At 39.4% G+C, this 23,464-nt stretch overlaps 4 protein-coding genes across 5 annotated transcripts; all 4 read right to left on the bottom strand.

Annotated features, from left to right (window-relative positions):
- Nucleotides 1-62: 62 nt before the first annotated feature.
- On the bottom strand, nucleotides 63-11,391 carry pip5k1aa (phosphatidylinositol-4-phosphate 5-kinase, type I, alpha, a). 2 transcript variants are annotated; one of them, XR_003295331.1, is made up of 16 exons: nucleotides 11,254-11,391; nucleotides 10,786-10,930; nucleotides 9,536-9,570; nucleotides 9,228-9,314; nucleotides 7,083-7,213; nucleotides 6,813-6,930; nucleotides 6,386-6,538; nucleotides 5,709-6,008; nucleotides 5,314-5,522; nucleotides 5,104-5,187; nucleotides 4,774-4,822; nucleotides 4,605-4,689; nucleotides 4,368-4,523; nucleotides 4,038-4,218; nucleotides 3,018-3,340; nucleotides 63-2,924 (listed from the first exon to the last, which is right to left on the bottom strand). XR_003295331.1 is itself a non-coding variant. In XM_026300898.1 (16 exons), exons 2-16 carry the CDS (start codon nucleotides 10,832-10,834, stop codon nucleotides 2,919-2,921), a joined length of 1,731 nt encoding a protein of 576 aa, XP_026156683.1. In that variant the 5' UTR covers nucleotides 10,835-10,930; nucleotides 11,254-11,391; the 3' UTR covers nucleotides 63-2,918. The 2 variants fall into 2 exon arrangements, 1 of the variants encoding a protein (XP_026156683.1); XM_026300898.1 differs by having other exon boundaries at nucleotides 3,018-3,105.
- A 798-nt stretch (nucleotides 11,392-12,189) lies between these two features.
- ecm1a (extracellular matrix protein 1a) lies at nucleotides 12,190-13,648 on the bottom strand. The gene is made up of 3 exons (XM_026300695.1): nucleotides 13,554-13,648; nucleotides 13,184-13,440; nucleotides 12,190-12,790 (listed from the first exon to the last, which is right to left on the bottom strand). Exons 1-3 carry the CDS (start codon nucleotides 13,624-13,626, stop codon nucleotides 12,587-12,589), a joined length of 534 nt encoding a protein of 177 aa, XP_026156480.1. The 5' UTR covers nucleotides 13,627-13,648; the 3' UTR covers nucleotides 12,190-12,586.
- A 1,724-nt stretch (nucleotides 13,649-15,372) lies between these two features.
- On the bottom strand, nucleotides 15,373-17,653 carry LOC113126552 (IgGFc-binding protein-like). The gene is made up of 5 exons (XM_026300628.1): nucleotides 17,415-17,653; nucleotides 17,105-17,304; nucleotides 16,456-16,830; nucleotides 16,065-16,372; nucleotides 15,373-15,563 (listed from the first exon to the last, which is right to left on the bottom strand). Exons 1-5 carry the CDS (start codon nucleotides 17,611-17,613, stop codon nucleotides 15,554-15,556), a joined length of 1,092 nt encoding a protein of 363 aa, XP_026156413.1. The 5' UTR covers nucleotides 17,614-17,653; the 3' UTR covers nucleotides 15,373-15,553.
- LOC113126286 (IgGFc-binding protein-like) lies at nucleotides 17,647-22,358 on the bottom strand (the record flags this gene model as incomplete). Its single annotated transcript, XM_026300253.1, has 7 exons — nucleotides 22,110-22,358; nucleotides 21,222-21,804; nucleotides 20,184-20,782; nucleotides 18,984-19,551; nucleotides 18,629-18,879; nucleotides 18,104-18,448; nucleotides 17,647-17,982 (listed from the first exon to the last, which is right to left on the bottom strand). Coding segments are annotated over exons 1-7 (2,931 nt in total), but the record flags the coding sequence as incomplete, so codon positions are not given.
- Nucleotides 22,359-23,464: the final 1,106 nt, after the last annotated feature.

The following is a 23,464-nucleotide window of genomic DNA, read 5'->3' as shown; positions in this document are numbered from 1 at the left end:
TGCTATATATTTCTGGTACACCCAGTAATCTACTTTGACCTTATCAATATAAAAACAAAATGAATTTCCACAGATCAGCCAGGTTTATTAGTCTGCAGGAGTGTACACATTCACAATACACAAAAAATACAATATGCAAAAAATATTTAAAAAAATATACCAACCCCATTCATAACAGTGAAAATTGTGTGATGGTTGACAAAATAATATTGTCTGACAGTAGACACTGCCCTGTTGCCAAACAATTAGACAAAAAAATGTGTATAAAATATAATCAAGCAAAAGCAACATATTTTCTCTTTAATAGCATCATATATACATGTATAAAAACACAACTTTCCCAAAAGAAAGAGCAAAGTCTTTCATATTCTGTAAAAAAGTATTGTGATTCTTGAATACAGATATGTACCTTTTTATTGTATACCATTCAGAATGAAGCAAAGATGAATTAAAGCACATAGAAAAATGCAGGATGATTTAAGTTATAATAATAACCAAATTATCACTAGCTTAGCAGATGCCTTAAATACACGTTTGTTATAATAATAATAACAACTTAAGTATTTACAATTCAGTTACACTTGGCAAGTTAGTTACTCAACCGTAACATCAAGTTAAAATATTGTACACCCATTCTGAGGTCTAAAACCAAATACAGTACCTTCACACACACCAGGTGGCCTCATAAAAATGAGTAACTGCACCATAGTTTGGGCCTTTCTCAAAAAAAATGTTTTGCTTCATCAGACTCACTACACTTAACGCTGGCAAGTGATCAGCCCATTTTTTACTGACATCCCAGTAAATTAACCTATTAACAGCAATGTTTAGGAAATGTTAAACAAGAGATGGATGATTCCAGTCTTCTAGGGGCCACTGTTTTGCTTGTTTTCCTTGCCCTACTCACTGATGGTTACCTGGATCAGGTGTGTTCTGTCAATCAGAAGCTTGAAGATGCCATATCAGGAAAAGACAAAGGGTAAATCCCAGTTCCATGAACTCATCCACATTTCCTTCACTTGCGTTTTGTCCTTGCCTCTTAGTCCTGCTCACATAAGATGCTAGGAAAAGAAACAAGGACGAGGAGCTTTGGAAACATGTCTTAAGATATGTGAGATGTCCTTTCCCTCAATCCTTAATGTGCAGCATCCAATTACAAACTAAGTTCTGATATTGGGGCATGTCAATCTGTAACAACTCCTCCCAGCAGCCTCCTCTCTCCTCAGAGCAGAAATAAGACCTATAGGACGTCCTTCTTCATGGTGATCCAGAACAACGTCCGGGTCGACAAAGGCGACAAAAGGAGCAATAAAATAAGGGGATTGAGATCCAGCCAAAGTGAATTGGTATCATCCAGCTTCTGATTGAATGAACACACCTGATCCAGGTAACCAGCAGTTGGCAGTATAGCTGGAAAACAAGCAGAGCAGTGGCACCTTGAGGATGGGAATTGTCCACCCCTGTACTAAATCTACTACAGAAACAGGAATAGAAAAATATATAGGCTTTAATATGTGATTGACATAAATGGACTAAAGTTGTAAGAGATTACTAAAATTTGTGAACTCAATTAGTTTATGCACCACTTTTTTACCATCACCATTTAATAGCAGACTGCTGCTAATAGTGGATACATAAATAAAAATACTTAGAAGTGCAATGTGTTAAATGTGAAAAATGTAGTAGCCTCTAGTGTTGAGGTCTCAGAATGCGACCTTCTCAGCACCCCACACCCCGACACTAAAAATACCATATTTATGAATACTATATTCCATTTCTACTAATAGATCACTTTAAATATTACACACTGAACCCTTAAAACTTTTGTGTTACTATTTATTTGCTGCCAGGGTGGGATGCAGGTTATAATTCAAACATTTACCATAATAATATCACCAATGCCATAAATTATAATGCAAAACAAAGCGATCAGTTTGCAATAATGCAATTCTTGTTTCTTGTTTAGTGAAAAGTGATTCTTATATTCTCTCTGTATTTTCTTAACCCTCCACACAAACTGCCGCCTGCAGGTTAGTCATTGGCATTAGTTACCATGGCAATATCTCAGTTGAAAGTCATTCTCTCTCTAAACTAAACAGACTAACTCACTGAATTCATGAGACAGGCCCTAGTTCACCCGTTGGTGCTTTTTCCATAGCTATCTATGCCCCAGTTTGTTGCTAACATTTGGTTATAGATCAAACTACACTCTTAACCTTAAACGGACATCATATTATACACTGCTTACAAAGTAGAAAAACAAAAACTTTTAAAGTAACCTGCTGACCTGAACACGAGAGGCAACATTCAGGACTCTATAGGTCTCTACAGTAGTACAGAATACCTCTTTATCCAGCATTATTTGTATTCATAGCAGGCTTAAAATGCAGCTTACCTTGTATGAATACAGTGACATCTTTAAAAAACAAATCCAACCTAAATAATTAAAGCAACTAAATCAAACATATAGCAGGAATAGCACTCTAGACCTTAGACACGGAGACGTGTGTGGAAGAATGTGCTAAGAACCCAGAAGAATAAGTATTTACAAAAAGAAGACAAGGAATTTGGAATAACTACCGTACGCTTACATGTTTTTTCTTATGTTACACTCTACATTTAATACTGGTTTAGTTGAGCACAGGCATTCCTATTGGATGACTAATAGTGTTCAACAACCCCAGTATTATTGTACCCACAATTACTAGTGTCATAAAACAACCATCCACTTATATGATATGTTGAAATTTGTTGAAAGTGCAAAAATAACAAAAAATAGTTGATAATGTACTTGGTCTTGCTGAAATACAGTAGAAATTTCCAATTTTTGGTACCTCACACCAAAGTTTGTAACATTTCATCCACGTGTATAAAATCCTCCAACTTTGTTCATTTGAGTCCAGTTCTCTTTCCAACATCTATACCTGTAAACCAAAGCAATGAGCCCAGTTAATAAACCACTCGGCCAGAACAAAGTGTCACTGAAAAGCCTGAAATCTTTGAGAAAATCAACTTACAGAACATTTGCTTGCGTTGGGAACTATGTCACTGAGTGAAATCACATCCTCAGCACCAACACAAGTTTCACAATTCTCAAACTGAGCACTGAAAACAAACAAAAGAGGGCATGCTGGTTAACTAGTTTTGCCAGTTAACTGAACTGGTATGCAGTGGGTCAGTTGAATATACAATTGGTCAACAAAAGTAGAACCTGGTTTGTAAGTTTTTCTCAGAACTTAACTGAGTTTCATGACATTTTCTCAGATTTCCATCGCTAGATGACCGTTTGTAGACATTGGTTTAACACACACTGAGTTGTCAGTTTATTAGGTACACCGAGCTAAAACAGAAACAGTCTCATTAACAGGATACCAGTTCAGTCTGAAACTGTGTTAAGGAAGTGTTGATTTAACTGTGATTTTTTTTTTTTTTTTTGCTGTTGTTGCTCTGTATTGCATTAATACTGTCAGGTGTATATCAGATGTATATCAGTGAGGACAGTCTAAATAACAGAAAACACCTCTTTGCCAACTTTGTGTATGCTGACTTTCCTGTGGTTCTGGTTAAGGGACATTTTTGCTAATAGTGCACTCTCTCAGGCAGCTTTCACTCCCAGTCTTAGTACCACCTACAAAAGGTCTGCCAGTCAAACTGATTTAGGTTGTAAACACTTGGGGTTACGCCCAGTCTACAAAACAACAAGTGGTGGAAATCATACAAAGCCTGAAAGGAATGTCTACCTGAGGCTAAGCTCCAGACACAGTTTAGAAACTGAAAAACTAAGATTATGCAAATTTAAAATTGTGGCTCCTCATTAACTATGATGAATTATTATTGTTTTCTTTCTTTAGCTCTAGAAGTCTTCCTCCTTTTGACACCATATTAAAATGCTGTGGTGTTTAGTCCAGAATCTGTAAAATAATCTGACAGCACTCAAATCATATGGAGATGCTAATCTTGTGGCTTTTCCCTCTTGCCTTGCGGAGGAGCTGTGATCCTAATCAGTGCTCATTGTGTTTAAATCCATTCCCACTGACCTGGGGGTATCCTGAGAGGGAGACAGAGACTGATTTGTGGGAGCTAATCCAGGGGTTCCCGAGAAGGAGGAGGAGGCGGCGGTTTCAGCAGCAGTTTCAGCAGCAGTTTCAGCAGTGATACCAACAGCATCGCTGGGCGGTAAGGTCTCTGGGAGCAGGTCAGGACGACCTGATTGCATGACTGAGTGGAACAAGTGGAAAAATAGTTAATACTGTATTAAATGAAAGCGCTTCAGAGAAGCCCTCCACATACTGATGCATGCTAGAAGATCAAATCTATGTGGATAAACACAATTGCTTCCCCTACTACACTTTAACCCTCCTTATTACCGTTTTCTCCTTCAGTGTCCTCTCTGATCTCAGAGCTGAGTTGATGCTGGAGTAAAGGATGCTGGTTGGTGCTGCTGGTTTGAGGCCCATTGCCAGCTGTCTTTTTCAAAGTGCCATGGGTCACTGCACGGCGCTTCTTAGACGGCGAGGTCTTTACTACATTCAAAAGGAAAAGGTGTTAATTAGAAAACCATAAGGCGAGCATGAGTTTATTGCATGGATACAGTATTTACTTACATGTGATCTTCCTGAAGACTGTATTGCACATGAACTTCTCAAATCGTTCTGCATAGAAACCTGGTCTGTGAACCGATACAGTATCCTGAAGGAAAGGAATGAGGACAGGTTAACATCTGTGTTGTTTCATTTGAAATACATTTAACTGAGGCTAGGAGCAATACCTTACCCCATCATGAACCAGAGCCTTCCACGAGTGTTCAAGTTTCTTCACAAATCTGAAAATCAGCACATCCGTGGATTACTCAGAAAAGTTCAAACACATTCACAGCAAAACAAACTGATATCCACTTTAAACTCTCCACAAGCCTTTTCAAGTTTAACTCTGTTTTCTTCCCTTTTACTACATTGGTTGTGTGTTGATTGTTCTGAGCAATTCCAAAGTGCAGGTAACCTATAGTCAGTTCTGTGCCTTCATGCCTTCATCCTGTGTAGTCAGTGTAACTGTCACCAACTTGTTGAGGAGTATAGACAAAATACAAAAATGTGTTCTGTTCACCTGTAGGACTGTAGAATGTCAATGATGCCGATGTATACCAGCAGCCTCTCGCCTTTTGAGTTTCGTGCTGGGATTCCTCCTGTTCTGTAAAGCGAAACAAAAATAAACATAACTCAGTGCTCTGTCACTCTTAGTGTGGGGACAGAAACCGTTACAAGGAAAACACTTCACTCATGATGACTCAGTGATCCCACAAACATTGTCTCTCACTTGTCCTCTGTGTCCAGTGATCCCGTGCCCCCCGTCTCTGCCTGGATAGCCTCTATAGCAGTGCTGTACAGAGACTTCTGGCCGGGTGGCCTCCTCTGGTCCATAGCCCCTGCAACTGCCTCTTCACTGACCTGCTCCCGACAAGCCTTGTCGACATTATGGATTCCCACCAGTAGGCTGTAGTCCATAATCTTAAAACTTTGCAAGAGCTGAATGGAAAGCAAGGGATACAACATTAGGCCAATCACTGACTACAGAATGAATGTGTAAAAAAAATAAATAAGAAATATTTGGATATTTCTAGTGTCCATTTATGGTAATCTTATTTAAAATTAATTCAACATTATCATGCTTATTTCCTTATGTTTTGAGAGATGTCTTTCAATAGTTCTCACCAGACAGTCTCTGTGAATGGTCTTACAAAGTGCATTGTACATGTCCCCCTCGAGTAACAGCCCATCTTGCATGTCCTGCATGAAATCCAGGTCTTTGTATGTAGGGATGGCCTTTTCCCTCTCTTTAGCCGAGGCCCGTCTCTTATGGGTGGAGCCCTTTAGATCATACTTCAGGTGCATTCGTACAGAACTTGGGAGCAGATTGTTCATGACTACAATGCGGATGTTTTTACCCCCTGCCTGGACACAGTAGAGTCCATAAAACTTAGGTAAAAGGGTCCTCTTGTTCTGGTTCAGGTTCTAAATGAGAGCAAAAAGGATGGAAGGAGGAGGGTTAAATATTAAAATACACTTATACAATTTCACAACTGGGATTTGAAATGAACAATTCACTAAAATTATTGATAATCGAGCAACTAAGCAGACATTCCTACTGACCACAAATATGCTGTGGAGACAAATAGGGAACAGAAATTGAAAGATGATTTTGGTGCTGCAACTACTGATTATTTTCCTTATAAATAATCAGCCAATTATTTTCTCAATTTATCATATCTACAATATCTCAAAAAGTAGTGAAAATGCCCAGTCCCAACAGCTTTACTGGCTGAGACAGTCATATGCTTATTTATTCTGTTGATACCATCTTATACCTAAAACCTTTCAGCATATATTACCATGAAGTATCCAGGAAGCAGTTTCTGTAGAAACTCTGCCTCTTTGTGCTGCACTGTCTTAATGATAAACTCATCGTCACTTGAGACGTAGAAGAGAGATCCACTGGCCCCAGAGTTTGACAGCTCAATCAACTGGTCATTGCACAGAGAATACTGTAACCAGACCAGAGCAGAGTGGTTAGACAGGATAAAAAAAACCAGACAAGGCAGGGTTAAAACAGTCACTCATGCTTTTACGTCAACGGCGGCTATACCTCCAGTGTGTAAAAACTCCCTTATTCCACACTTCCCTGGTTTTACTCTTTGCAGTTCCTGAATTACTGCTTTTTCTTCATAGTTCACAGATCTTTCACTTTCTTCAGAATTTCACTGTACTGTAGAGGTTTTTGCACTGTCAATAAGTCAGATGCTGAGTAAAAAAGAATACCATGTAGTCATCAGGCCGGATGCCAAACATCTCCCTGAAGTAGCGAAAGGCAATTGGGGCATATGTCTTGAACCTAAAGTCTCCATAGTGGTGAGCTGGTGTCAGGTTGCTGCCTTCACTGCCAGTAAAAGGAGGAAGAGGCAGAGCATTGCATCACAGTATTAAGTAAAGGAGTATTCATGTAGTACACACAAAATATCCTGATACAGAATGCAAAGCATGCACTGCACTTTTCACTGTATCCTAATTTCATAATTACAAATGACTCACTTGGGGAAAAAGATGCTTTCCACCACTTCAAAATCCTGCAGCAGCACATCTCTCTCAGGTTTTTGACTTAAACTTCCCACCGTGTGGGTGATGCCTAACTGGATCGCACCTTTCAGGGCTGATGAGGTTGTCTGGAAGAAAGAGTTCACTGATATGCATCAAACTAATAATTATAGGGCACATTACAGAGGCTGGCAAATGTTGCATGTATCAGTGGAGATCGTACATTATAATTTGAATTACTAAAACAAATTTCACAGAAACATTAAAAGGGAGGATTTATTGCAGGTCTGTTGTAATAACTGCAATAGTTTTAGCTGAAAAATTACCTGTTTTAGACTGATGGTCAGACAGAACAGGACATACAGTGGGTACGGAAAGTAATCAGACCCCTTTAAATGTTTCACTCTTTGTGTCATTGCAGCCATTTGCCAAAATCAAAAAAGTTCATTTTATTTCTCATTAATGTACACTCAGCACCCCATCTTGACAGAAAAAAAACAGAAATGTAGAAAGAAAAACTGAAATATCACATGGTCATAAGTATTCAGACCCTGTGCTCAGTATTGAGTAGAAGCACCCTTTTGAGCTAGTACAGCCATGAGTCTTCTTGGGAATGATGCAACAACTTTTTCACACCTGGATTTGGGGATCCTCTGCCATTCTTCCTTGCAGATCCTCTCCAGTTCTGTCAGGTTGGATGGTGAACGTTGGTGGACAGCCATTTTCAGGTCTCTCCAGAGATGCTCAATTGGGTTTAGGTCAGGGCTCTGGCTGGGCCAGTCAAGAACGGTCACAGAGTTATTCTGAAGCCACTCCTTTGTTATTTTAGCTGTGTGCTTAGGGTCATTGTCCTGTTGAAAGGTGAACCTTCGGCCCAGTCTGAGGTCCTTAGCACTCTGGAAGAGGTTTTCTTCCAGGATATCTCTGTACTTGGCCGCATTCATCTTTCCTTCAGTTGCAACCAGTCGTCCTGTCCCTGCAGCTGAAAAACACCCCCACAACATGATGCTCCCACCACCATGTTTCACTGTAGGGATTGTATTGGGCATTGTATTTTGTATTGTAGGGTATGTATTGGTTTTCTCCACACATACCGCTTAGAATTAACACCAAAAAGTTCAATCTTGGTCTCATCTGACCAGAGAATCTTATTTCTCATAGTCTGGGAGTCCTTCATGTGTTTTTTGACAAACTCTATGCGGGCTTTCATGTGTCTTGCACAGAGGAGAGGCTTCCGTCAGGCCACTCTGCCATAAAGCCCCGACTGGTGGAGGGCTGCAGTGATAGTTGACTTTGTGGAACTTTCTCCCATCTCCCTACTGCATCTCTGGAGCTCAGCCACAGTGATCTTTGGGTTCTTCTTTACCTCTCTCACCAAGGCTCTTCTCCCACAATTGCTCAGTTTGGCTGGACGGCCAGGTCTAGGAAGAGTTCTGGTCGTCCCAAACTTTTTCCATTTGAGGATTATGGAGGCCACTGTGCTCTTAGGAACCTTGAGTGCTGCAGAAATTCTTTTGTAACCTTGGCCAGATCTGTGCCTTGCCACAATTCTGTCTCTGAGCTCCTTGGGCAGTTCCTTCGACCTCATGATTCTCATTTGCTCTGACATGCACTGTGAGCTGTAAGGTCTTATATAGACAGGTGTGTGCCTTTCCTAATCAAGTCCAATCAGTTTAATTAAACACAGCTGGACTCCAATGAAGGAGCAGAACCATCTCAAGGAGGATCAGAAGAAATGGACAGCATGTGAGTTAAATATGAGTGTCACTGCACAGGGTCTGAATACTTATGACCATGTGATATTTCAGTTTTTCTTTTTTAATAAATTTGCAAAAATTTCTACATTTCTGTTTTTTTTCTGTCAAGATGGGGTGCTGAGTGTACATTAATGAGAAATAAAATGAACTTTTTTGATTTTGGCAAATGGCTGCAATGACACAGAGTGAAAAATTTAAAGGGGTCTGAATACTTTCCGTACCCACTGTATATAGACACCTCTGTGACATTTTTAGCTTCTTTTTAAAGTCTAAGCAATTAATATATAAGCAATTAATTTTAAATAATTAGTAAATTAACTGACAAAGATCAACAGAATAATTAACTGCAATCCTTAATGACTAAATGTGCATCAGTCAGTCCTACCTTCTTGTATGTGGTCTCTCCAGTGGGATCGATTCCACGATGGCCAATAGTTTTTTTCATGGCCGGAGACATGGTTGTGCTTGGACCCTGTCAGTACAGACATGGTAGAAGGTTCACATACAGGAGGCAACTAACTTGTAATTTGCAGTAATATGTAGCATTTTCATATTTCAAAGAGGAAGGAAAATAGGATGTGTCAGCCAAATGTAAGTAAATTCCAAACTGTGTAAGATGAACGCAATGTGTATTTCCTAACTCACCCAGAGGTGGATTACACATTTCCTCTAAACAAGTCTGCTATGTCTTACCTCTGGAGAACCATTTCTTCGAGTCCCAGCAAAATCTGAATTGAGCAGGAGGGGAGAAAATATACAAGTTATACAAGAAATGCACAAAAAGAAAAGGTAATGAGTTAATCAAACAAATGTAATTCTCACACTTGATGCAATAATACTAAACGACACAGCTCGAAAAAGGTTACATCATTCCCTAAAATTTAAAACAGAGCGTGCAGCTGAGCTCTAACACAAGCATGCAAACGCACCTCAGTCATTATCTCTGAGAGAAGACAGTCTCCCCCAGAACTGACTCTGTAGGTCTTTGTGTGCAATAGGAGGAATCAGACAAGTATGCTATTACAGTTAAATGGAGTTTAAACAGGGCCATTGAATGTCCTTATCTCTATAATAGAAAGTTACATCCAAAGTCAATATTAAACCTAATTAGTTCAAATGTAGCTTTTAAGGATTGCATTGTAAAAAGGGAAACATGATGGTGTGTGATGACTGTCTGCTTTTCAGTTTGATTTCATATAAGTAAATGGTGAACTTCACTTATTTTAGACTTGAGGTCAACTGAGTCATTATTCAGGCAGTGTAATGCTAAATGAGTTTTGTCAAGTTCAAGAAAATAACTCTAACATCGTTATGGTTATCTCATCTTAGATACTGCACATTTAAAAAATCTGTCTTAAAAAAATGGAGCTGATGAATTTGAAAGTTTTCAGATTTAGTTGAGGATCTAATAAAACATTTTACTGGTTGCATCACAGGAAATGTAGGATTCAGCATCACTGGAGACTGACCCACACTGGGAACCACATTGTCTTCAGCTTCTTCAATTCTGACCAATGACGATGAGTCTGCCAACTTTATGGAAGTGCATTGCTAAATAGCTGTAGTACTAAAAAGTGGTTGAAATTGCCCAACCAAAAATATAATTTACCATAAAGGCCATGCAGATGTACTTCCTTAACTTTGTGCCTATCAACTAACACAACCTCATGTCTTATAAGCATTTTAAAATGTAGTTACTTAGTTCTTAGTTCAATCAGACAAATCTAATGGAATGAAAAACTGAATATTTCTGTCAGACAGGTAGTGGAGTTGGAGGAGAAAGTAAAGTTTCATAAAATGAAATCACCCAAGTATAAATACATTTAACATGTACTTCAGTACAATACTTAAGTAAAAGTACTTCAAATCCACTACTCTGCCAAACTAGTTTATGGGGAAAAGTGTGATAAAAGCCAGGTGGTGTATAATAACACAATACTTACTCCCAGTGTGGCCCTGAAGCCCTGGAGGCTCCTCTGGAGCTGTGGCCATTCAGACCTAGAAACTGAACCCAGTCGTGTTTGTGGTGAAACTCTGATCCGGAGTTAGGACTTATCAGCTGTGAGTCCTTCAAGGAGCTAAAAAAACCTGTGTGGACAAAAACAAGCTGATTATCAGCAAACAGTCTAGATGACATCAATCCACAGGTATTTGCAACAGCAGCAACCTCAACTTCCTGTGCTCCTTAAAGAGGAGCTCATCTGAGCACAAACAGGGCAATATATTGAATGTAGACTTAATAACGTGGACGTGTTGTAACAGACTAGACTGTGGACTGCGGTTTTTAACGAAGCACAGGCGAGTAAACTAGCTAACTACTAAACTAGCTGTTAACTCTGCTTTAACTTGTCTAACTTAAACCCAGCCAGTCACAATAACTCACGAACTACGCAAGTAAATAGTCAACTCACACGAAAGTCTTTTGGGAGAGTTCTCGCAGTTTCAACAGGAAAAAAATGGCTCTTTCTGAAGATACAGCTTCCCTGCAACTAATAAACAAGGAAGCAGCAGTTTTTGTTGTCGTCGCTCCCAAGCACTTCCGGTAAAACTCTTTCAGAATATAACAACATAACTACTTCCTCAAATCAACACCACCCAAAATCAAACACAACTTTATTATGTACCTACAAGTACTACAAAAATATATTATTTATATTTCAACAACAAGACAAACAAAGGAAAATATAATGCTTTTTTTCACCTTTAAGAATTAGTTCATTGTTAAAAACATATTGCGTGTGATTGATTTCACAATATTATTCACAATATATTGTGTGCAAATGATTTTAGCACTAATGGGGAAGCTTTAAAAATAATTATTTAAACAGTTTTTATTTATCAGTTAACTTCGTAGAAAAAGGAGCAAATTGAGTTGCAACTTGGTAGCAAAAAGTAATACAATATTATGCAAGAGAATGACTCCTGTGAATCACTATTATTATAGATTATATTATTATACTAATAATTGTTGGTGCATTATCAAATAATGAGCATTTTAATTTTGTAGTTAGTTTTTAATTTTACCTGTTTTCATGTTTATTTACTTTGGGTAGTTTAGTATATAATCAAGCATCATATATTGCAAAGTCAACATAGAGTATAGTTACTGGTTATTTAAGTACGTAAATAACTAGTAACTATACTTATGTGAGTGTACCTAGCTACAGTCTCCAAAGCAGTACCCATGTAAACATAACCTCTACTCTACATTTCTCCTTATTTAGATTTAACACATTTCATTTTTATTTTGATGTCAAATGGGAAATGCACTTTTCATTGTTTGGTTATTGTGGTCTAGATCACACAGTTCTATTCAAAATAAAAATAATAACTCAGTCAAACAGTGGTGAAATTTAATGGTGAGGTTTATTTGTAAAACATTTTTGTTCAGCATAGACATATATATCTTTATTTCAGCCTTCATTTCATGTTATAAAAATGATCATTTGAAATGCATTTATTGCTGTTTTGTTGTGGCAAGGCTGGGTTGAAAACAATCAGACAAAATTAACGGCTTTATTACTATCACAGCATAAATCAAACAAGCATGTCCTGTCCTCTTCTGGATACATGCGACAAAGACCTGCAGATAAAATATTAGCTCAGCATTTACTTCTAAATTTATCTGAAGATTAGCTGGCAAACTTATTATTAAATCATGCACATATCCTTTTACAAAATCTTTAATGCCTGTTTAAATTCTGTTTTACACACTATACATGTATATATATATATTTTTCACCTTTAGCAAGAATTTGAGTTGAAGATAAATCCTGGCTCTTGGGGACTTTGAGGTGCAGTGTAGCCTGGTGTTGGGAAGTAATATGGGTTTGGCAGTTCGCTATTGAAACATGTCCACCGTGCATCTCCTTTTTCCTCACAGCACAGATACGGGACAGTCATGGTGGCATATTCCTCCTCACAGAACATGTTTAGAGCTTGTTTCCACTGTAAGAAAAAGGTTATATTTTATCTCCCTATTCACCAATAGTCTGAGATACAGTACACACTAAAGGCCAAAAGATACCAGTCATTTAATACTGCAAGTTCTCTGTGTATTTGTGTTTTGTATGGCAGGTACATAAACATGTACATAACATTTGTATAGTAGTTTTTGATAAGTTTGTAGTTTGGAATGTTTTTGAGTTTCTATTACATATGGAATATTCAACATTTCCAAAAACTGATGTATCTTCATCTTAAATATTCATTTTATTATTAATCAATAATAAAAGTGAGCTCTCCTCAGTGTTCAATATAATATCATCCTGTCTGTGTACTGTCACAGTCTGTAATTGTATTTGGATTGTGTTTCTCCCCCAGATACAGTGAGAGACTCACAGCTTCCTTGGCACAGCAGAGGATCTGAGGGCCCGACTGTGCCACATTTCCAGCGCAGCACAAACTGAACCACGACTCCAGACGGTTTATGGTGTATCCACGACGACGGAAGTGGCTTACACCAGACGCTGGGAAGAAGCTGGGCGGGTACCTGGGACGATATTGACCATAATAACAAATGGCAGCGAGGTTCAGAGCCGTGGGACAAGCAGGTGGGAAAGGGACCTCGGGCTCATTAAGAGCGTTACTATCGGTCTCTGTGAAAATCAAACATAAAGGAACACAGAGGTCAACAGCATTGCATTCTGATGATTACATTATACACAGTATATACATAGTATAAAAACTCAAAGAATATATGAGAAATTACCTCCCAAGTTTGCAGTATGAAGCGTCAGCAGTGCAATTATTCCAAATCCTGAGAGGCCTCTGATTGAAGCCATTGTGATGGTAGCTGAACTTTCAAAAGGCAGATTTGTTTCTCTGACTGCATCAGCAACCAACTTATATTGGCAAGGGGAGTGACTCTATGGGCGTGAAATGCTTGGAAGTGTGGATGAAAGGGGGTGCTGAGAAGTGGTTTTTGTGGGAGGTAACGTTATGATGGGCCCTGTCGAGATAAAAACAAAATGAGTTTGAACTTTAGTGATATCTGCTGGCATGTGCAGAGTGCAAAACCATTTCTACTCGTTCCCAAGGATAATCTTAAACAGAACGGAAGCTACTGGTGATACATTTTCTTCTTGAAAAATGTCAGAAATCCAATTTGTGTCTCATCCATAATGCAAAAATCATAGATTTTAAATATAGATTTTTATTGTAACATGCAATGATATTTGTTAAATATAATGTAATCCTTATCATCTTATTTTAACATGCATTTCCTAATGAGCATTACACATACTTTTAGGGGGAGCAGAGGTTGATGGGATTGTAATTAGAATTTCAGATATTTGATGGAGTTGTCAGTGTCTGCACCATTTCATGTTAATCCATGGAACTGTTGTCGAAACATCTCACATCACACTTTGCACCTTGAGCTTTGCTTACTGTACAAAGTGTGGGAGAAACATGGCACAGAATGGCATGTTTATCAAAGCCATTCTGTATTTTTCCCGAAACCTAACTGACCTTTTCGTAAACTCCCCCAAGTCCTGTTTTGAAAAACTTGCTGAGTTTCAACCACTATCAAAGGATGGTCGGCATTCACCAGAAATGTTTAACATTTCCTCCCATGTTGTTTTGACTGCATGTGAATGGAATGAAGGATGAACTTCCCCAAAATCAGTGAATTCCTATCTCACTCCTTAAAAGTCAATTATTTTTTGTTGCCTGCATTGTGCTGTGGATTGATTGGTTGATTTTAATTTAAATGTGATGATTTTAATGGGGAAATATTTTATACACAGTGAGTCACATGCAGCTTGTGCTGAATGCTGTGCTGTGCAGAAAGTGACTGCTTCCAAACCCTGCTCCACACTGCCAAGATAAGATAATTCTGTGGTATACAAACCTTGTCTGTCACTGTACAAACAAACAACCAAATATTCAGCATTGAAAGATGCAGTTCTGATGTGAGTTTGAACTGTAGCATGTTAAACAGCATGTAAATGTACCTGCAAATGGGCTCATTTATATTGATTTGCTCCTTTGCTCCTCCCACACTATTTTCCTATGGCATGTAGCAACAAATGAAGGTTTTCTCTCTTCTTGTCTTACTGGAATTCAGTCTCTCAGCTGATGTTAATCAAACAGTTCAAAAACCCACTGATGTCATCTTTGATTAAAAAAAGGATGACTAAATCTGAAAATAGTGGTGCTACAGCAGCTTGATGCAATGCTTGATAGATAAATTGGTTTATAGATAGGATGATATCAGAATATGGCCCTGCGATGGACTGGTGACCTGTCCAGGGTGTAACCCAGTCTTTAACCAAAAGAGAGCTGGGATAGGCTCCAGCAGATCCCTGTAATCTTAAATAGGAATAAGCAGGTATAGATAACGGATGGATGGATAAATTAATGATATCAGAAAATTACACAGACACCCGAGAAAGACAAAGTAAGTTTATTGAGCCTGCATTTGAATGCTTATCATTATTATATGATGGTTGATGTTAATATTTATATCCAAGCAAAATTTTAGCTACCAGTTGAAAGTGATAGTTTGCACAAAGGTATCATTTATATTTTATTGAATTTCTTCCCTATATTTAAACAGCAGTACATAATTTTCTATAAATTGAAATGTAGTATGGAATTGGGTTTGCATTAATGTGAGCTTCATTTAAATAAATTGATTGAGTGATGCTGTCACTTTTCTGCAGGCTGTTGATCAAAGTAGGTGATGACAAGTTGGCAGTACTGGAATTACAAACCACTGAAAAATATATTAAGAATAAGAGTTAGATCATCTGCATACAAAAGTTAAAAAATAATAATATATATATAACAATTGTAATCATGTTATTTACATATAAGCTCTAAACAATATATCTCTGCAGTTGGTTCTTAAATACGGACCAATCCTTATAGCTGAATTAGATATTTCTAGTTTGTCAAATTAAGTAGCTTCCTTTTTCATTCAGGCTTCGGCTTTGCATTGTAAAATTTTGGCTACAGTTGTATTGACTGGAAAGGATTTGTAATTACTTAACAATTTAGTGATATTGGCCAGCAGTGTATTCTGTACTTTCAGCCCATCATAATGTCCCCATGTTTGTTTTCACTTGGCGTCAGTAAGAAATGTTTAAATCGTAATCATGTGGGCTTTAAATAAGACTTCCAATTTTTAAAACTTTACAAACTGTGTGTAATTCTAGTAAAAATCTGAACGTTATTGACTATCTGTTATTACTTGGAGGTAATTTAGTTCACTCACCACTGGGGGAAATCAGGAGCCGTCCACTGTCCGATGTTCAGCGAGGCAAAGCCAGTACTCGAGCCATGAAGAGACACAAGCACTCTCTCTCTCAGAGCCCGTAGTGTTGTGTCATTAGGCCTGAGCTTCCCACAAGCCCCACATACCATATCAGCTACTTCGTCACTGACACTTACAGCAAGTTTGTTGGTTGAACTGAAGGACAGTTGAAGGCTGGAGGGGTTGTTAATTCTCACTGTATTGTCAGAAACCACCACTTTTACATTGTTTTGGGAGAAGGTGGTCTGAGTCATTGCCCTTCCATTTATCTGTGAATACAGATCAAAAGCTTTATAGTAAGAAATCAACTTTTTAGGTTAAGATTAATGTCAGTTCCCAACCAGATTCTTACCCAGATGTGATGCTTATTGTCGACTGTGATCATAATGTCATTGAAGAATACATACACAGCCACTATTGTGTTGACACCAGGAGTGCATGTCTCCAACTTCACCACCACCCTAAACCATTCTGATGTCTGATGCTGATTGCAGTTCTGAATGATCTCATAGGCCCCTGGTACTGTTATGACGCCAGTGTCTTCATTAAATGCAGTGAGGGTTCCATTGGCACCCAAAAAGCACTCCTGAAGGTGGCAGCCCATCACACCATTCTTGACCTGGCAGTGTTTGTTGGGCTCACATTCCATGCTCTTGGACAGGACTACACCAGAGGCCTGGCAGGTGTTATTTGTGTGACAGTCATCTGTTATAATGGACTCTCCAACCTGAATGACACAAAGTACACGGTGATGTTAATTCTCAGCTGGGTCACATTGTGCTTTCTGTTATTTTCACTAGTTTATGGAGTGTAATGTACTTAGTAGTGATTTAGCAGGGAATGTTTCATCTGATGATGGCTACATTTAAAGTTAAGGGATCACCAATCTAGCTTAATGCAGCCTGAGGGGGAAATGACTGTCTGACAGAAATACCACATATCAAAATTGTCCACAGTTATCATATCATACAGACTGTGAGACATTAATAATATCTTCTGACCTTGTAAGTTTGGCCATTGTGATAACAGCTGCACTGGTCAATGGGCACACAGTTCGTGCCATTGTATTTGTAGTTGTTATCACAGGCACAGCCCTCAACACAAGTCGTGGTGCATGGGATGATGTCATGAAGACCAGGACATGAAGCAGTACAAGGCATAGCACAGGTTTCATAATGACCTTTGGCACCACATTGAAAAGCTGTACACAGATTAGATAAGAGTAATGAATTGTTCTTTATAGTTAGTGCAATCAAAGGTTTAACAGACGTGAATTAGATTTTTTAGTGAATAATAAATGTGCAGACTCACGGCAGAAAGAAGGACTTCTCCAGTTCTGAACTGTTACTCCAAAGTTTTGACAGTCTAACATATATGTAGCCATGCTGTGACACAGCATGCTTTGCTCATCTTTAGCCATGCAAACATCATAGACACAATCCGTGAAGTAGGGTTCAGGATCGATCACATTATGGCAGGCAGCAAAGGGACCTTTAGTATTGTTGATCATTCCACATTTTGCCTCTAATACAGCTTTTTTAGAAGCGTCACATTTGGGGCACTGGTCACCACTGCAGCCATCTTCACAGAGAACACCCGGCACAGGCACTTTCCATGCTGCTCCAAAGGCGTGGGTGTCTTTGGTCACTTTTCCATCTGGCAGCTGGAAGTCGTCGGCTTTGTTATCATTAAAATTGCCACACAAGCCACAGGTTCTGCCCCTGTAGTTTCCAGGGACAGTGACAGTGATGTGGTAGACCAGATCATAAGTAACCTTCAAGCCAAAGTCAGTTATGATGACATCATTTATCCCCTCCTGATACACCTTCACTGCACCCTTAGAAAGGCTTAGTGGAAGATGATGCAGCACTCCATTTACCTGAAGAGAGGGCAATTGATTTGTTTTGATTATTGATTATTTCTTCTAATTTTGCATTTGCTGTCATTTGTGCTTAAGGTTGTTTTAAGTCCTTAGTCAGTGATAAGATTATGGGACATACCCAAACCATTTTAGCATCATTCTTGCGAAGGATTAGGATGGTTCCATAGACCTCTACTGCCACAAGTTTGGCCACTGAGACCCCGGGATTGTCCGACATATCGTACCACTTCTCGTTCTCGACTACCACTGTGAATTCAGTGAGCCGTTTGCCGGTCAGGTGGCAGCTTTCAGCTGCTATGTAGGTGCAGGTACCTTGGAAATCAAAGGTGGCATTGTCAAAAGTGTTGTAATGTGGATCTCCATAGATGGAGCAGACTCCTCTTCCCAAAGGCTGACATGACCGCACGTAATCCTTGGTCTCACACTTCTCAGACAGACCACAGGAGGACTGCTTACACTGCATCTAATATGAAAGACATCAAAATTTTGTCACATGCAGCTGAGACTATCAGCATGACTTTGATATGATGTTGAAGTGATAGTGATGTTGAAGTAGTCCTTCTATATACTTAAATCTTTTAGATACACAGCTACAGAATAACCCAACATTATGCCTAGTGTATATGGGTAAATTTATACTTACTGTGCTGTCACAGCTGCATTCCTTCTGGCAGTTTGGATCAGGGTAGAAGACCTGTCCTTTCTGGTAGTATTTGCCTTCATACATGCAGCCACATTGATTGGCGGGTACACATTCATCTCCGCTCAAAAGGTAACCCTCGTTACAGGCACATCCCTCCATGCACTGATCTCCACAGTTTGAGCCTTTCTCGCATGATCTGAGACAGCTGTTGCTACAGAGTTCGTATTGGCTATTTGATGGGCACTGGGCATCTAGGAACAAGGCAGGAAAGCGATTTTTTAAAAAATAGTACAGTATAATATTTCAAAAGAATCACAAGAAGTTGTCTTAGTTCAATTGATTCAAAAGTACTTACCACAGAACTGGGCTGTCCTCCAGGAATATACTTTGGCACCTTTCAGCTGGCAGGCAGCTGTGTATGCAGTCAAAGTTTTGCACTGCATGGTCCTGCTGCCCTCATAAAGACAGACATCATACAGGCAGTCATTAAGAAAACCTGCGGGGTCTACCTTTGAGTGGCAGTCACGGAATGGGCCTGCAGGGTCGCTGATGAGGCCACAGAAACTGTTGGTGCTGTACAGAGCTCTTTGAGTGGCATTACAGCCGGGGCAGGGGGCACTGCAGCCATCGACACAGCCAGGGAGTGTGCCGACTTTCCAGCTTTGACCAAGCTCCTCAGAGGTGGCAGCCTGTTTCCCATCTCTTATCTGCATGTCGTCTTTGGGGTTGTGGTTGTAATTACCACAAAGACCTTGCATCAGGCCCACGTAAGTGCTAGGAACAATGACAAATGCTACGTTGCTCCAGTCATAGTATACTTTCACTCCAAATTTTGTCTCAATTACAGCAAACCAGCCGCTCATATAAAGATGAAGCATATCGTTGTGTAGTGTCATGGGGAGGTTGGAGAGCTCATCATTGACCTTAAAATAACACAGCAGAAAAGGTTCATAAGGAAATTTGTAAATTTAATGATGATTACATAGAATTAGAAAGTACATTTAATCATTATATAATGCATCAGCTGATCATACAACTCTTGTAGGCTTTAGCAACATGTGAATCAGGATCTGATGATAGTTGGGAGGTTGTTATGTGATATGTGCTTATATTGCCTGCACTATCAGTGAAACCTGACCCAAACCAGAAACACACACTGTTCTAATAAAGCAGGTCAGCTGAGTTTTTGAATGTAAACCTTGTACTAACGATAGCAACTGGTCTTTTTACATGTTTTAACTCTAACTGTCAGTTATTTAGAAATAGTTATAAATACTTAAAATTCAAAACTATGTTTTTCAGGCTTTAATAGTTTTAAGTCAGTTTTCAAAATAAGATGCCAGATGATGAATGATTACAGCTTCTCTTATGCGAGGATTTGCTCATATGACTTCACTGAAGACATTCAGTGAGGTTTTAGAATTAGATTAGATTAGCCTCTGAAGGATAATTAAATAATTTATAGAAAAGAAAAGTCAAGTGATTGATTGTGAATACAACATGTCTCATTATTTGCAACCCTAGATGTGTGATATTTTTTTGGAAAATACTTTACCACAACAGCACCAGGGTAGTCTTTGCTGATGATAATAGTGTACCCATACACTTTGACTTCTATCAGCTTGGCAGTGGACCCAGTCTTCTTATCTTGGCCATTGTTCTGCAACACAACACTAAAACTTTCCAGGTTTGTTTGCTTGGAGGAGACACCCGCCATCTCATATATGCATGTGCCCTGGAAATTGTAGCGCTCCCCATCAAAGGTCACAAAGTGTGGGTCACCAGATACCATACACGTGGCATAGTTGACAGGATAGCAATCTCTGATCCCACCCACAACTTTACACTGCTGCCCAGCCGGACAGCTAGTCTGCTTAAGGGACAAACTGCCGCCAGCGGAGCATGTGTAACGTTTGGTGCAGCTGTCATCACCCCAGAAAGATCCTCCAGCCTCCACATAGTAGCCTTTGTACACGCACCCGCACTGAGCCTTGGGGACACACTTGCTGCCACTGAGAACAAAGCCATCATCACAGACACATGTCTCGACACAGGTGGCGGTGCATTCTGTGGGAGCATTGGGGTTTGCACATGTGACAGGACATCCACTCCCACAGAACTCATAGTGGCTGTTTTTTGGGCAGATGGGTGTAGCTGTGTGGATAAAGAATAAATCAGTTTCATTTCCTTTATTCCCGTTTAGTCAGCGTGGAGGAAGTACTCAGTTTACCACAAAATATATAGTTTACTATAAGAATTCTCATGAATTGACAACGTTACATATTGAAAATGAAATTATCTTTGAGAAAATGTTCCAAAAGTATATAAAACAAACATTATGCAGAATGTCTCTGTTACTCATCTAGTTATTTATCATCTGCTTTTTATGCAAAAATCTGTTAGTAATGTCACTAGAAACTAAATGTGTCAAATAACGTAGTGGAAAAAAGTAGAATATTTCCCTCTGAAATACAAGGGAGTTCAAGTATGTGTGAAAGCGTGAAAAGACTCAAATAATGTACACATGCCTGACATTTGTACTTACTTGAGTAAATAAAAAGTATTTATGTGTTTTAAACTTTGGATTACTCACGACATTGAGTGGGCACCCTCCAGTTGGGAACTTTGGCCCCAGATCTCTGGCAGATGTTAGCGTAGCCTTGAAGTACTGTACATTGGTACGTGGTCACAGCTTCACCCCTACAGAGGTCAAGCATGCAATTGTTCTGAAAGACGCTGGAATCAATGTTGGGTTGACAACCTGCATATTCAGCAATGTCTTGTATAAGGGCAGTACAGAAGATCTGATTTTCTAGTTTCTGAATTTCACTCAGAGTCTTCACACAGTCTTCACATCGGTCACCACATTCATCTTTGCAATAAGCATCATCTGTTGTGCCGGGGACCCTCCAGCTCTTTCCCAGTGCGGCCACACTGCTGGCCACTGACTGACTGGGAGTCAGGAGGTCGTCTTCCTTTTTGTTGTTGAAGTTGCCACACAGGCCGCACACACTGCCAGAAAAACTACCCGGCACTGTGATGGCAAGGTACTCGCTCCAGTCATACTGCACGGTCAGGCCAAAATCAGTCTCCACAATGACGAACAGACCTCTCTGGAAAATCTTCACCTTGCCATTGTTCATGTTGATTGGGAGATTCCATTGTTGATAGTTCACCTGAACATAAATCAATGAAATTTCATTTCCATAGGACATTTTCTACCAGTTTGTTTGAAAACATAGCACATGCAAATCTTTATTTCCACAAAAATGCTTTTGCTGCTTGCTCTTCTTTTTTTTTTTTTTTGCATTGGTTGTTAAATAGAAGAATTTAAATAATGAAGTTTAAATGAGAGTTAGGTGAGAAACAAGAAACAAGTGAATGGTCAGAAAAAACTAATTCACACAGCTCCAAAAAAACAACAAAAAAAAAAAACAAACAAACAAAAAAAAAAACATGAAACACAAATGACTGGACTCACCCGGACAATACCAGACTGGCTGCCAGACTGGCTGCCAGACTGGCTGCGGAGTATTTCAATGTTGATCCCGTGAACATTGACAATGAAAGACGCCACTGACGGGACCTGTACCTTGCCCCTGTTCATGTTCGTAGTGGTCACTTCAAAGGCTGGGAGGGTCGCAGTGTTGCAGCTCTTGGCCATCGTGTATGTGCAGTTGCCCATGAAGGTGTAATAGTGTCTGTCAAAGGTGTAGTGGAGGTTGCCCATGACCCAGCAGGTGCCTGGCGCTGGTGTTTGAGCGGCCGGTCCTCCTCTGCAAAATCCTACAGGAAGAAGTGATCCGTCTATTTAAACTTTTCATCTTCCCCCCTCACTGATGTTTCTATTGAGTTAATTAGGTCCAGTTCATGTAAAGATTCAACAAACTCAATAGGAAAAGATAACGGAGCTCTCAAACGCGACGTTCACTCTCTCCACATGGCTAAAGAAGACGTCACCGCGTCTCTTGGCAACGCGCATAGCAACCGTAGTGCATGGCGACCGTCCCCAGGCTGGTCCACCGGTATTGCTCTTAATAGGTCAGCAGGTGTTGTACACTGGCAAAACAAGTTCGACTGCCGTGTCAGACAGAAGAGTAAAACGAGGAGCAGGGAGGACTTTTGCCAAAGCGCAGCTCAATGCTTGGAAATAACTGACATGTTCGACAATAAGGGACCAGGTTAGTGAAAAACACTGAATGATGAGTTAAGTAGCTAATGTTGCACAGTATGTAGTTACGTCTCTAGACTTTGTGGAGGAATTTAACGACTAAATAAAAAGGAGCAATGAGTGTAATAGGAACATCCTAAACGTCCTGTGTTTCTATGTGCAGTCATAATAAACTGTGGGGCAGATTACAAATTAGGTAGTGTGAAGTCAAATATAGATAGATAGATAGATAGATAGATAGATAGATAAAAAGTGTACACAGTATACATACACTGAAAACTCAGTATTCAGATAGGCTAGGCTATTTATTGGTCAGTCCTAAATATTTTTATTTTGTAATCCAATTCAATCTAATGCAGTGCATTTATATAGCACTTATAAAAAACAAGGTTGGCCGTGGTGCTTTACACACCATAGAAAAATAAGCTAAATAAAAAACTATAAAAACCATTATAAAAAGACACAGTACATTAAAACAAATATGATAACACAGTAAAACAACAGTAAAAGTCGGCATCTCAGACTGTGTTAACAGCCAAAGAGAAAAAAAGAACTTTAAAATGGGATTTGAAAACAGGAAGTGATTCAGCTTCCCTGATGTGCAACAGCTCATTCCACATTCTGGGGGCCACAACAGAAAAGTGTAATCTATATAGCTTTCCTGT

Source organism: Mastacembelus armatus, chromosome 11, assembly GCF_900324485.2.
Source record: "Mastacembelus armatus chromosome 11, fMasArm1.2, whole genome shotgun sequence".
NCBI classification, from domain to species: domain Eukaryota; kingdom Metazoa; phylum Chordata; class Actinopteri; order Synbranchiformes; family Mastacembelidae; genus Mastacembelus; species Mastacembelus armatus.
The sequence above is the reverse complement of the archived record's forward strand: the minus strand, read 5'-3'. Positions and strand labels throughout refer to the sequence as shown.